This window comes from Saimiri boliviensis, chromosome 2, assembly GCF_048565385.1.
Source record: "Saimiri boliviensis isolate mSaiBol1 chromosome 2, mSaiBol1.pri, whole genome shotgun sequence".
Lineage (NCBI taxonomy): Eukaryota > Metazoa > Chordata > Mammalia > Primates > Cebidae > Saimiri > Saimiri boliviensis.
In genome coordinates, this window is record NC_133450.1 from 140,025,202 (window position 1) to 140,037,992 (window position 12,791).

Consider the following 12,791-nt stretch of genomic DNA (forward strand, 5'->3'; position numbering starts at 1 on the left):
AGGCCCGCCCACTCAGGGGCTTTTCTGTAGCGCTCAAAAAATAATAACTATAAGTAAAAAGCATGTTAGAAAACAAAACACACTTTGGGCAAGGAAACCGAAGCACAAGGGCCTGTACCAGGTCGGCCACGGCGGGAATGGGTGGCCTGACTCCCGGGACAGAGGGTGCGTCTCTGGGTGGGGAACGGAGAGGGGGCACCCCCGAGTGGGAGCGCTGTGCGGAGAGGATTCTGACTCACTTCCAGGAGGAGGCTCTGAGCACACGAGCTGCCTTTTGCCAGCTTCCCTCCCACCCCCTCCCACCCACCTTCGTCCAGATGCCTCTCCATCCTCTGGGGCTCTGTGTCGTCTCTCCTCCCCGGGAGCATTTGTGACAGCCCAGAGTTTGGGGGGTTCACACCGTGTTCTCCGAACCCGCCTTCCTTTATCACAGTGCAGCGGCTGTGGGGTCAGCAGTGGGCTGGCCGTCCCCCCGAGGGCCAGGCTCTGTGCTCGGGGTGGGGTCCACCTTGTTCACCGGGGCTGCTTGGGGCTCAGCACAGGAGGCACCCAGGGCACCACCAAGGATATTCATTGCTGCCCCTCAGGGGTGGCCTCCCCCAGCTGAGGTAACGGGGGCTTGGTCCCCCCTGGGGCACAGCTGAGCTCGGAGGCCGGGTGCTGGGGGTGCAGGGAGTGGCAGGGTCAGGCCCCCAGGGTGAAAGCTGGGGCTGGGCATTTCTGGGCACCCCCTGGCCTTTGCTATTCCCAAGTCTACACTCAGCCCTCTCAGTGAGCCCACGGACCCCTGCATCCACACTAGGGCAGGGCGGGCCAGGCTGCAGGCGGCCGAGTCAGAGCTGTGGGCCTGCGAGAGCCCCTACCCTGGGGGACGTGTGCTGGGACCTGTGGTCTCCCACACGGAGCTGCAGCCAGCAGAACTCGGGAAGCTGGCATCCAGTGTCCCATGGCAGGGTGGGGGTTTACCAGGTACCACTAGCTACCTCCACATTAACTCCTTCAGCCTTGGATGCCCCTGGGGGAGAGGGACCCTGCCTGGCCCAGGGACTGTCCACAGGGGAGTCCCCGGAGCACACAGGAGGACCACCTGAGTCAGACCTGATTCATCCTCCCAGGCCTGTGGCAAACCCGCCCCATGGGCGGTGTGGACCCACACCTCCTGCAGCCGTCTGTCCCCCGCGGCAGGCTCTGGGTTACGGCGGACATGGGAGCTCGGGAATAGTTCGGCTCCCACCTGAGGGGCCTTTTCCACGAGCGTGTAGCCACCCCTGCACCAGGAGCAGCTGAGGACAGGAGCCAAGGCTCCTCCACGCTCCCCACACCCTCTCTTGCAGGCCCAGCCCCTTGGAGGCCTCTGCTCGAGACTTACAAGTCCCTGCGGGTCACGGGTTGGGAAGAGTCGTCTCTGAAGCAGCCGCAGTGGGCCTGCCAGGATTTCCACCTGGAGGTTGAGTCAGGCAGAGAAAAGGCAGAAAGAGGCCTCAGGGAGATTCACAGAAGCAAAAGCAAAACCAGAGACCCAGAGAGGGCCCTGAATTCCAGAGCGGGGAAGGGTGGCTGCCGGGGCTGAGCCCTCTCCAGGAGAGAGAGACGGACACGGGGGCGAGCCCTCCGTCGTCTGCGGGGTCTGGGCTCTGGGCAGCTGATCCTGGGAGGGGCCTGCCTGGCTGACCAGAACGAAAACAGGTGTTGTCAGACCTTATGCAACCCCCGTTTTGCTGGCTCAGCCTTCTGGCTACTTTCCCTCTGCAGGGGGCTCAGATCTGTCTCACCCACACCCCTTATTCTCATCTCTGCTTCGTTCTTGATGCGGGATTCATGCACACACGGTCACCTTTCCTACAACGTGTGAGGCTCTCAAAAGTGAGTCTTGGGGGACCCTAGGAGGCAGGTGGCAGGAAGCCTGGGGACGAGTGAGAAGAGCAGGGGCCAGATGGCCGCGCCAGGCAGCTCTGAGTGCAGGGATCACCAAACACGCTCTGTAAAGGGCTGATGGACACACAGTTGAAGAGTTGCAACTCACAGGGTCTTTGTCCCAGCTATTCTGCCTGGCACTTGGAAACTGCCAGGGATGATAGAAACCAACCAGAGACAATATGGCAGCCACGGGCACGGCTGTGCCAATAAAACTTTATTCACAAACAGGCTCGGTGGCCCTGCTTTCTCTTAGCCAGTGGATAATGCCCTCAGCCCTAGGGCATCTGACCCAGCGGTAGGGCCAGGTCACAGGGAGGCAAGGACAGGTGAGCAGTGCAGGGGCGTGGCAGTGCAAACGGTCGTGGCATCCCACGACCCCCTTTGAGGCAAGCGAGCACTCACAGCTGCGGTGAGGGAGATACACTAGGGCTTCGCCCAGCCTTGCAGGCCGGAGGCAGGGGGCTGGACGCCGGCGCTGGGTGCAAAGCTCTGCAGGCCATGTCCACAAGGGACTCGTGGGAGCTCCCACTTCCCATGAGGATGGGGCCATGATCCCCACGCTGCCCTCCTCCAGCCAGGGTGCATGCAGAGCCCCTCTGCCGCCAGCACCGGGCTAGGCGGGCCGCACCTTCATCTCCGACACCCTGTAGCTGTAGTGGTACCCTTTCCCTGACTTCCAGTTGATGCCATTGGCAAAGCTGTCATGGGCCCCCCTGAGGTAGCGACCGTTCAGATTTGACAAGTGACAGGTGACGTGCCACCAGGCTCCCTGATACTGCACAGCACAGTTCTCAGCAGCTTGGTCGTTGTCTTGGTCTTTGGTGGAGAAGGAGTGGTTGCTGTGGTATGTCAGAGAATCACCTGCTCAGAGGGAAAAACAGGGCATTTTTTGACGTGCTAGGGAGCCTGGATCCTAGGCCCAGTGCAGAGCTGCCATGGCCAGGAGCCCATGTCGTGCACTGCACAACTCCAAGGGGCACCACCCAGTGAACATGTGCTCTGCTCTGCTGGGACAGCCGCCTTGGCATCTCCTTGCCTGGTCTGCCCAGCCAGCTAACAGGCGTTCCTACACTTGGAGACCGCCTGGCTCTGGGTGGGGCAGCAGGGGGAGGCGTGCCGGGCAGCACAGAGCCTAGGGATTCAGTCTCTGTAGAAATATCCGTATCATGTTTCCTGTTCCCCATCAGTAATGGTAGCAGATAATCAGAGCCACTCTGTACCGTACTTTTACTACCTGTAGATCATAATTTTCACAAGTGCAGTCAACTGTGAGAGAACAGACGGATGGACAGACTGTGGGTCGGACAGGTTAAGTCACCCCTCAGTGTAGCATAGCAGAGGCATAGCCAGATGCTGGGCACACTCCCTCCACGTCCCCAGCACCCTCGGAGGCCCAGGCCACGCGGCCCGGCACAGACACTCACCCGCACTGCCCTCCACAAAGGCCCCCAGGACCAGCCTGTACTTCTCCGCCTCGCCCGCCATCTGGAAGGAACTGTACTTGGCAAATTGGTGGTTGTCCTCAAAGTCCACCAGGTCTACGCGGAGCTCGCTGGTCCCTGCGGGAGGAAGGTTTCAGGGTCCCAGCAGAAGGGCCCTCTGCCTCCAGACACGGGAGCTGGGGAACGGGAGCAGGGGCTGGAAGGAGGTCTGGGTTCCATGGAGGCAGAGCGTGGGGAGCACTGTGGCTTCCCCAGGGCCTGCGCAGCTCTGACCCGCAGGGAGAGACTCGAGTCCCAAATCCTCGAGGGTTAGAGGCAGAACTGGGGTTGGGCCCAAACTCCACTACGGGGCCATTGGGTCCCTCCTTCCCACACTCAGGATCTAAGGTGCCGGTGGGGCCCAGACCAGAAGAGGCTTCAGCCCAGAGATCTGATCCTCTCCCTGCCGCTGGCTCTGGAGTCATTGGGGCTCCATTCAGGGCCCCGTGACCCCTGATCCCAGGCGCTGCCCTACCCCGGGCGGTCAGAGCGTGAATGTTGTCATTTCCCAGCCAGAACTCCCCCAGCTGACTGCCGAAGCCCTGCTTGTACGCGGCCCAGTCCCGGTAGAAGTCCACAGAGCCGTCCACCCTCCGCTGGAAAACCTGTGGAGGAGCCGGGGGACGGGAGCCAGGGGCCAGGCCGAAGTCCCACAGCGCGGGGGACCCGCCCTCCAGAGGAGCAGTGCGTGCAGATGGCAGAGCATCACGGCCGGGCCAGCAGCTCGCAGGCCCCACGGGAAGATGAAGGAGGAAAGGGGGGCCCGGGAGGGGAGGCAGCAAGCCCCAGGCCACACCGCAGGAAAACGCTGGCCCCTCCCAGCCTCCCCCACGGCCTGGACTTTTACCCACGGGTCACCCCCACACCCCAGTCATCTCTGCCTGTCCCTGTGCAGGGGGATAGAGAACTCCAGAGTGTTCTCCCAGCAGGCGTGCAGCCTGGCCTCCGGGACTCCCAGGCTGGCCCACCCTGCCCAGGGCCCCTCAGCGCCCCCACACTCACGGTCCAGCCCCCTCCGTCCGTGTCCATGTCACACAGCACGGTCAGGGGCTGGCAGTCAGGCAGGTAGATGGTGTGCCAGCCGCTCAGGAAGTGCCCCCGGTCCCGCAAGTCCTTGCAGGTGCGTGGGCCTAGGAAGGGAACCCGGGGAGTGGCTGCAGGACGGGAACCCTGGGCAGGGCAGGGGCAGTGGGAGGGAGGCCCGGGAGGGAGGAGCAGGCCCACGGGCATCTGTGTGGACAGAGCAGGACTCTGAGGCCTGGACGGGGACAAGGCCCTGAGGGCCATGCAGCTGTGATGGCCACGCCCAGTCTGCCTGACCCTCCCACCTCCCCGTGTCTCCCTACCTTCACCTCCAGGGAACCCAGCTTTTGGGGTACACTCTAATTTTCTTTGGGGCACAAGACTATGAAGGCCGTGCCCTGCTTCTTCTCAGGGCATCTTCCAGGGGACCCAGCACTGGGGTCCTGTGGATCTGGCCGGTGCAGAGGGAAGAAAAGGCAGAGGCCTCTGGGGCTGGGACTGCAGAGCACCCCGATGCTCCTGGTGGGTGCAGGTCGGGGTGGGCTGGTCTGGGGTGCATGTGCAGGCAGGGCTGGAGGATCCGGGGCCCACCACCCACCTGTGTTACACAGATCGGGTTCCTGAGGGTCTCCTGGAGACAGGGACAGACAGTAAGAGCTGGAAGTCAGATAACTTGTCCCCCGCACAGAGCAGAAGATGGTGGCGCTTGTCTCACTCTCCTGGCATGAAGGTGGCCACTGCCCTCCAGAAAAGCTGCTAGTGCCTGTGGCCATCTTGGGTGGCTGTGACCCTTCTTGTCCCTGGAGGCAGCAGAGTGACTGGGCCTGCATTAATTGGCCCCTTCCTCCTGCTGCATGTCCAAGCTAGAGGGAGCTTGGTGCTTCGGGGTCTCCCTGAACCCCTAAAGGCTCCAGAGTGGCCTGTGTTTGTAGATGTGGCAGGAAGGATGCAGTCAGGTGAGGTCTGGACAAATGGGCGTTGATTTACATTTAGAGGCAAAGTATGATGGAGCCTCCAGCTGAGAGAGAGAACGTGTTCTCCCAGCGCGTCCGGCGCAGCTCAGAGCAGCTCGCGGGGAACAGCGGGGTTAGAGGGGCTGCTCTCCCTGCAGCAAGCTGCTCTGGGTTTTCTAAATAATTTGTACACACGCATCAGACAGCGTTCTATTGCATGTGTTACACACATATAACAGACAAATACCTATTATCTGTATGTGTAGGATGTGCAGGTTTCTAGTTTAATGTATCTGTTGTATGCTCACACATTCTCTGTGATCAGACTTGTCATGAATGCTCCCTGCCCACTCGGGCCAACCTAGGTTTTTAAACAGTGCCCCAAAAGGACTCCTGCAGGGGGCAGAAGACACGAGGTGACAGGACAGGGGATGACAGGTGAGATAGGGTGAGAGGGGCTGGGAGAGGTGAGCAGATGACCCTGTCCCACCCACCCAGCAGATGCTGACCTTGGAGGGGGAAGGCTTGGTCTCAGGCCCACCCACAGGTGGATGCCCAGGCTCTGAGAACCCCCCCACCATTGAGACCCTTCCCCGACTGAGAACCCCTCCCCCACGCTAAGGCCTCTGCCCCTGAGAACCCCCTCACCCACACTCAGACCCCTGCCCCTGAGAACCCCTCCCCCACGCTGCGCAGGTGTGAGCTCTGGTGAGGACAGTGTGGCAGCCCCAGAGGCCCCATCCACATTCCTCTGTAGCCGGGTCTGTAAGGACCTCACAGCCCCTCCTCACTCTGGTCCCCTCCTTACCCTTGAGCCCAGGTGGTCCTGCCTTCCCAGGGGCTCCAGGGGGGCCGCGTTCTCCTGCAAATTCCAAAGACATTGACTTAAGCAGAGCTCCCTGCTCAGGACCCGAAGGACCCACCCTGGAGCTGGTGGCTGTGACTTCCAGTCATGACCCGGATCCTGTTTGTGCTTTGATGTGACCGTGGCCCCACCTGAGTGTGCCCGTCCTGCACCAGAAGGTTCTAGACCCAGGACCCAGGCCTCACGGGCTCTCCTGTCTACTCAGGGGCAGGGAGCTGGAAAGTCAGAGCCCATCCCAGAGCCCGTGGGTGCAGTCCCGGCTCTTCCCCTGCCAAGCATGAGAACCTGACAAGTGTCCTCACTTCCTGAGCTGCAGGTTCCTCCTGTGAAGCTGGTCCCTGGGAGACTTTTAGGCCCCCATCCCAGGTGAGAATAGGGACTGGGAATCGGAATCCTGCTGGTGGCCACAGCAGATGGTACCAGGACTGAAACCAGGGATGCTGCCAAAACACCCACTGGGCCCTCACTAGGTCATTGAAAGATGACGACCTGGCTAAGGTATCTCAGAACCCTGCTGGGCCCTGGGAGTCAGCTCTGTTCCTGGCTCTGAGCAGGGGCCCAACTCAGGCTCTCGATCTAGGTGCCATGGTGGGGGCGTTGACCAGCTCAGCATCTAGTTTCAAAAACAGCAAGAGCCAGTGCCCCCGCCATGCCCTGCCTCCCCACCCGGCCCAAACTTACCTCTCTGTCCATTGGCACCTGCCTCTCCCTTTGGTCCTGGGGCCCCCGGCAGCCCCGGGCAGCCTCGGAGAATTGTGAGCTTGTCGGAGCCCTCTACGCCCACCACCTTCACCTCTGCAGAGAAACACAGGTGGGCACCTGGGAAGTGAGATTTTCTCCTCTGCTGGGGCCTTGGTCTGTCCTCACCCCTCGGGCACTGGTGAGGAAGGGAGGTGAAGAGGGGCAGAGCCCTGGCGTTGGAGGCCGCCCCGACCTAGGGGAGCCTCCTCTCCTCAGTACTGTGTTCCCTGGGGACACTCACTGCACTCCGAGCTTTGCCCTCTGGGCTGCCAAGTGCGGATAACGACAAGGTTGTGGCCAGCGTAGACATAGAGAATGCGCATTTTACATCTCTCAGGGTAATTTACGGCACTTAGAAAGAGCCGCATAAACAGTGGGCCCTTTCAGTAACCAATGACAATAAATATTCCTAAGAAAATGGGGGGATTGGGGCTGACAGAGCGTTTTCCCTCCCAGACCCTGGGAAGGTGGCTGTAGAATTTCTGGGCTGGAAGGGGCCTTCTCAGTCCCGTGGAGAGGGGCAGTGTGGGGTCCAAGGACACAGAGCCAGGGGTGGCAAGGCTGGAGCCAAACTGAGGCTGTTTACTTCTTTGAAAGAACGTTTTTGTTGTGGTTGATTACAAATCGACGTGCCCTCCCAGGGCCCTCATAGAGGCGGTGGCCTGGAACAGAGCCCTCGCCCCGCTCACTGGTCAGAGCACCTGTAGATCACTTCTTTTATTTGCTTATTTTTTCTCATTAGAAAAGAATACTTAATAATGTTAGATAATCTAGAAAATAAGACATGCTGGGGGAAGAAATTAACTCACCCGTAACATAACCAGTGCAGGGCCCTGTGTGCTGTGTGTTTCTCGGCTCCCACTCGGGGCCTTTCCCCGCAGGACCCATCATTGCCCCGGTACCCTGGTCCACTAGGAGCAGGCTCAGGCCACGGTGCCCACTACGGTTTATGGCAGCCATCCCTGGTTCTGAGCCCAGAACAAGGTCCTCCAGCATGGTCCCGATGCAGGGGGGCCAGAGCCTCCCCCAGAAGATGGAGCCACAGGTGGAGCTGCCGGGAGCCACCTGAATGTCCCAGGAGCGCTGGGAAGGAGGTCTGGAGCCCTGGGGCCGTATCACCCTCACTGGACCACATCAGGGACACAGTGGAACCTCCTGTCCCAAGTGCCAGGTGCATTCCAGGCTGAATTCCCCGCAGAGCTGGGGCTTGACCCTGCTGGCCACATGGGAGGTCTCCCGGTGACAGTGACCATGGCACAGACTGACTAGGCCCACCCCCGGCCAACGCCCTGCACGCCCACTGCCCCCTCCCAGGCCATGGGACTCTCTCGACGGCCCTTCCATGGAGGAGGACTCGGCCCTGGGAAAGGGCAGCTGGGCGGGACCCCCCATGGGCTGGGTGCTCTGGGTTGAAGACCCGGCTCCTGTGTTAAGCTGCATCTGTGTCTCTCAACCTGTGTCTCCTCTTCAAAGTGTAAGGCTTACAAAGAGCTGTTGAGGCAATAAGGCAGGAAGCTTCCCAAAGGGCAGGGCACCGGGCCTGGCACGCCGTGAGTGCTCAGCAAGTGGCCGCGGTCAGCTTTCCGGAGCCTGATGGCTCTAAAGTCCTACTCCCCTGGGGGCTGACTCACCTGGACAGGTGTCATCAGTCAAGGCCATGGTGCACAGGAAGCAGACGACCAGGAGACCGGGTCCCATGGCCACGGGAACTCAGCTCAGCCCTGGGGCCCTGGTCTTTGCCGCTGAAGGAACTTTGTGGCTCTCACAGGGCTGCGGCCGCCCACTGTAACCTCTGTCTCTATTTCCCAACCCCACTGGGGATGGCCACTCCCTCCCAATAGCTTGGTGGCCCCAACTGGCAGTGGAGATCGCCCCGGGGCCATTGTCTCCCACAGGCCTCACGGGCTTCCCGCCTAATGAGCCTGGCTTCCCCTTTAACGAGCCAGGCTTCCCCTGGCGGGGACACTGCCTGGCAGAAGGCTCTCTGAGGCCCACGTGGGAAGCACCCGCCCATTTGTGTCTAGAGAAAGCTCAGCAGGGACACTGCCTGAGGCCCGCGCCAGGCAGAAGGGCTTGTGGAACCCAGTCCTTGAGGAATTCACTCGCAGAGAATCTGTTCTAAGTCCACAGAAGTTTAGGAACGTCCACGGGGACATGAGGTGGCTCTCAGTGGAGGGAGAGGGGAGCTGGATAGTCACAAGGGGTCTCCCTGGGCAGTTCACAGGGAGTCGGTTCCAACCTTAGAGGACGCTGGCTGGCGAAGGTGGTGTGGGCAGACCAGGAGTCTTCTCAAGGAACTGGACCAGGGGCCCGTCCAAGCCGGTTCCGCACAGACACGGGGCGGCGACTGGGACAGCAGCAGCTTCAGGTGAGGGCGGGGTGGGGAGGGGTGACATGAAATTGCCCGCGGGGAACGCTGGACGCCTGCCCCCGAACCAGGGAACAGGAGGATTGGCCCCAGCTTCGAAGCCTGATCCATACCTCTTAGAGAAGAGCAAAATCCGGAAGAAAACGGTGGCCTCAGGTTCAGTCCCATTAGGGAGAGGTGGCAGGCTGTGGACCCAACTGCACCACCAGTGGAAAGAGCCTTGTGAGGCTGAAGCCTTCATGGCACATCAGCTCTACGTCCCTGGCATCATACGGGCCTGAGAACACAAAGCCATTCGATGACCACAGCTTTGACCATGCCAGACCCAGTGTGAGCAGGATGTGGCTGGGAAGGAAGGGCAGGCTCCCAGCGGTGTGTGGAAATGGAACCCAGAGATGTGGTCTCCCTCCTGGCACCTTCTCTCCTTGCCCAAGTGCCGTGGGCAAGACTCACACAGAAGCAGTGAGCCCCCCTGAGCTGGTAGCTCAAAGCCGACAGCAGCCTGCCTGGGTTCCCTGGCCCTTCGTCACCTGGGCTCCCTGCGTGCTAACTGCCTCCTAAGTAGGCATCTGTTTCTTCTAAAGTCTAGACAGGATCGAGAAATTGAAACTCATAGTATGAATATTTTAGCATAAAGTAATCTATGTCCGTTTGGTATTTTGAGTATTGGAGAATTTGGCCTATGTCAGTGACACCTTGACAATCCAATTGAAAATGTGAACTCGAGGAATTGAACGAGTTAGTGATTTTATGTGGAAATCTGTCACGTGTGCACAGTTTTAGAACATTTAAGAGACCTCCCCTAGGTTCATCACGGTCGTATGTTTAAATTACTAGATTTTGAAAATCAGTTTATACTCCGAGGTGTTGCTTAAAGTAGAAAACTGAAATACTAAAGTATAAATTTAAATGTCTTAATTTTGGAATTGCAATTAAAATGCTTAAAGCTATTAAATTAACTGTCAGCAATGGACCCAGAATTATTCACAGGCCCCATAAAGGAAGTTACTAACCTTTGCCTGTTACAGGCAGAACAAGGTTTATCAACTAGATTTAAAGGCTCAAGAAAGCACTGGACTTTTGAAGTTGTTATTTTAATACATTGAACAAGTTACATCTGAATTGATCTTTTATAAAAACAAGATCACAAGGGTGATCTTCTCTGTGGGAGGAATAAAAGTAAGCAATGAAACACCATGAAGGGAAGCCCCCATATCACCAGGACCAGGAACAGCTCGGCTGCTGGGCCTCTGAGGGTATTTTTGCTAAGCATGAGGAAACAGGGGCCACAGAACTCCCTATGGGTCTACAGATGCTCCTGCCACACCCCCGCCTCCCTCCACCCACCACGTCCTTACGGGTGCTCTATAGCAGCATTCCCTGTGCCAGCACACAGGGATTTGGCTTCAAACTGTTCTGGCCTCATGTTGGAAATAGATGCTTGGTGCCACAAAGAAAAATCAGCACTGAGACAAAGGATTTTTCCGTGCAATTTTTACTTCCTGGACTACAGGAATGGTACCCTCACTAGCCATTGTGTCCCGAGAGTACAACGAACAAAGGAAAACACACAAATTTATCCCTTACGCATTTGGGGTCGTCCTCACTGCTGTGTCTGATCTTCGTTGGCTGGAGCCAGATCTCACAATCTAAACTAAAACTTGATTGGCTAACAAAATTTAAAATTTAAAAGTTTTAGTTTTAAAACTTTTCTATTTTATGTAGTAAAAAAAAAAAAAAAAACTTTTCTAAACAGGTAAAAGCAATGGAGAGCTGGGACATGCCTGTGAGCACGTCCAGCACAGATATCTTGGTTAAAGTACAAGGACACAGAATGTACTACGTGCCTGTAAGCATGGCGTGTCTCACAGCTACAGAGGATAGGGCTTCACAGAGTTATTAGCACACTCATTCTTCAATAAGAAAGGAAACTTTATAAAGGAGCTTTTCTATTTCCCACACTCACAAATATGAGAGAAAAAGGGCTTGTGTTTAATAAACTCCTACTACATGCCAGGTACTGATGTATGCCCTGTGGTGCAGGAGGGAGCAGAAAGACCAGTCCCTGTGTTCTCAAAGCCTGTCTATTGAGGGTAAACAGAAAATAAACAAGTAGACAAATAAACAAATGTTTAATTATAATATCAGATCATATAACTCGAAAAAGCAATGTGGGCTGCAAAGTAAATACTAGTAGAGAGTATTATTAAGATAAAACAAACTGAAAAGGACACAGCCTGCTATCGCAGTGGCTACACACACGCACATGCGCACCCACACATGCACACACACACACACATGCATGCACCCACACATGTATGCACACTCCCACATACACATGCACACCCACCCACACCCACACATGCACACACACACGCATGCACCCACACATGTATGCACACACACCCACATCCACACATGCACACACACATTATGCACACACACACATGCACACACATACACACATGCATGCACACCCATACCCACACATGCACACACACGCAACACATACAACACATGCACACGTGTGTACACATATGTGCACACACACATGCAGGCACACCACACATGCACACACACACATGCATGCACCCACACATTTATGCACACCCACCCACACACACATGCACATACACACCCACACATGCACACACACCACACATGCACACATGCATGCACACACACCACACATGCATACACACGCATGCACACACACACATGCATACACACACCACACATACACGCACACATACATGCATGCACACCACACATGCATACACACACATGCACACACACTACACATGCATGCACGCACACACACACACATACACACATGCATGCATGCGCACACCCACACATACACACATGCATGCACACCCACACCCACACATGCACACACACACAACACATACAACACATGCACACATGTGCACACATATGTGCACACACACATGCAGGCACACACACTCACTCACATTTGTTTCTTCTTGTCATAAAAGTATAGGATGAGTGACCTGGCCAGGCACCTCTCCTTCCACAGTGATCCCAGGTCCCCAGCTTCTTCCAGTATGTGGCTCTTCTACCTTCCATATGTGGCCCTGTCCTGAGGATGGTCTCCATCCAGCCACTTGGAACTGGAAGAGAGCATGGAGGATCCTGTGGCAGGGGCTTCTGGTGACTCCCTGGGGCCCAATGGTGACGATGCACCTCCCTTCCACCCATCACCCCTTGGCCTGACCTGTACCACAGTTGGGTGACTGCAAGGACCACTGGGGAATTCAGCCTGTTTGTGTGACTGGGAACAGGAAACAGGGGTTGCTGAGCACACAGGAAAATGAGCTGAGGCTGTCCAGAGGATATGTTTCAAGGTTGCTGTTTGCGTGGTGTGTGTTTTTCTGTTCATTTGCTCTCATCCTGTTTGTCTCTGCAAATACCTTTCTTGT

At 57.2% G+C, this 12,791-nt stretch overlaps 1 protein-coding gene across 1 annotated transcript; it reads right to left on the reverse strand.

Annotated features, from left to right (window-relative positions):
* Positions 1-2,114: 2,114 nt before the first annotated feature.
* On the reverse strand, positions 2,115-8,889 carry LOC101036499 (ficolin-2-like). Its single transcript, XM_074394533.1, has 8 exons — positions 8,612-8,889; positions 6,921-7,034; positions 6,183-6,236; positions 5,020-5,052; positions 4,401-4,528; positions 3,874-4,003; positions 3,342-3,476; positions 2,115-2,778 (listed from the first exon to the last, which is right to left on the reverse strand). Exons 1-8 carry the CDS (start codon positions 8,676-8,678, stop codon positions 2,531-2,533), a joined length of 909 nt encoding a protein of 302 aa, XP_074250634.1. The 5' UTR covers positions 8,679-8,889; the 3' UTR covers positions 2,115-2,530.
* Positions 8,890-12,791: the final 3,902 nt, after the last annotated feature.

What these genes read in the sequence shown, in the direction of transcription:
- LOC101036499 (XM_074394533.1), bottom strand. Translation starts at nt 8,678, where the DNA reads ATGGGACCCGGTCTCCTGGTCGTCTGCTTCCTGTGCACCATGGCCTTG. An exon ending in AGGTGCCAATGGACAGAGAG is followed by an intron (nt 6,237 to 6,920) that starts GTAAGTTTGGGC and finishes TGGAATTTGCAG; the next exon opens with GAGAACGCGGCCCCCCTGGA. An exon ending in CTTTGTGGAGGGCAGTGCGG is followed by an intron (nt 2,779 to 3,341) that starts GTGAGTGTCTGT and finishes CCCTCTGAGCAG; the next exon opens with GTGATTCTCTGACATACCAC.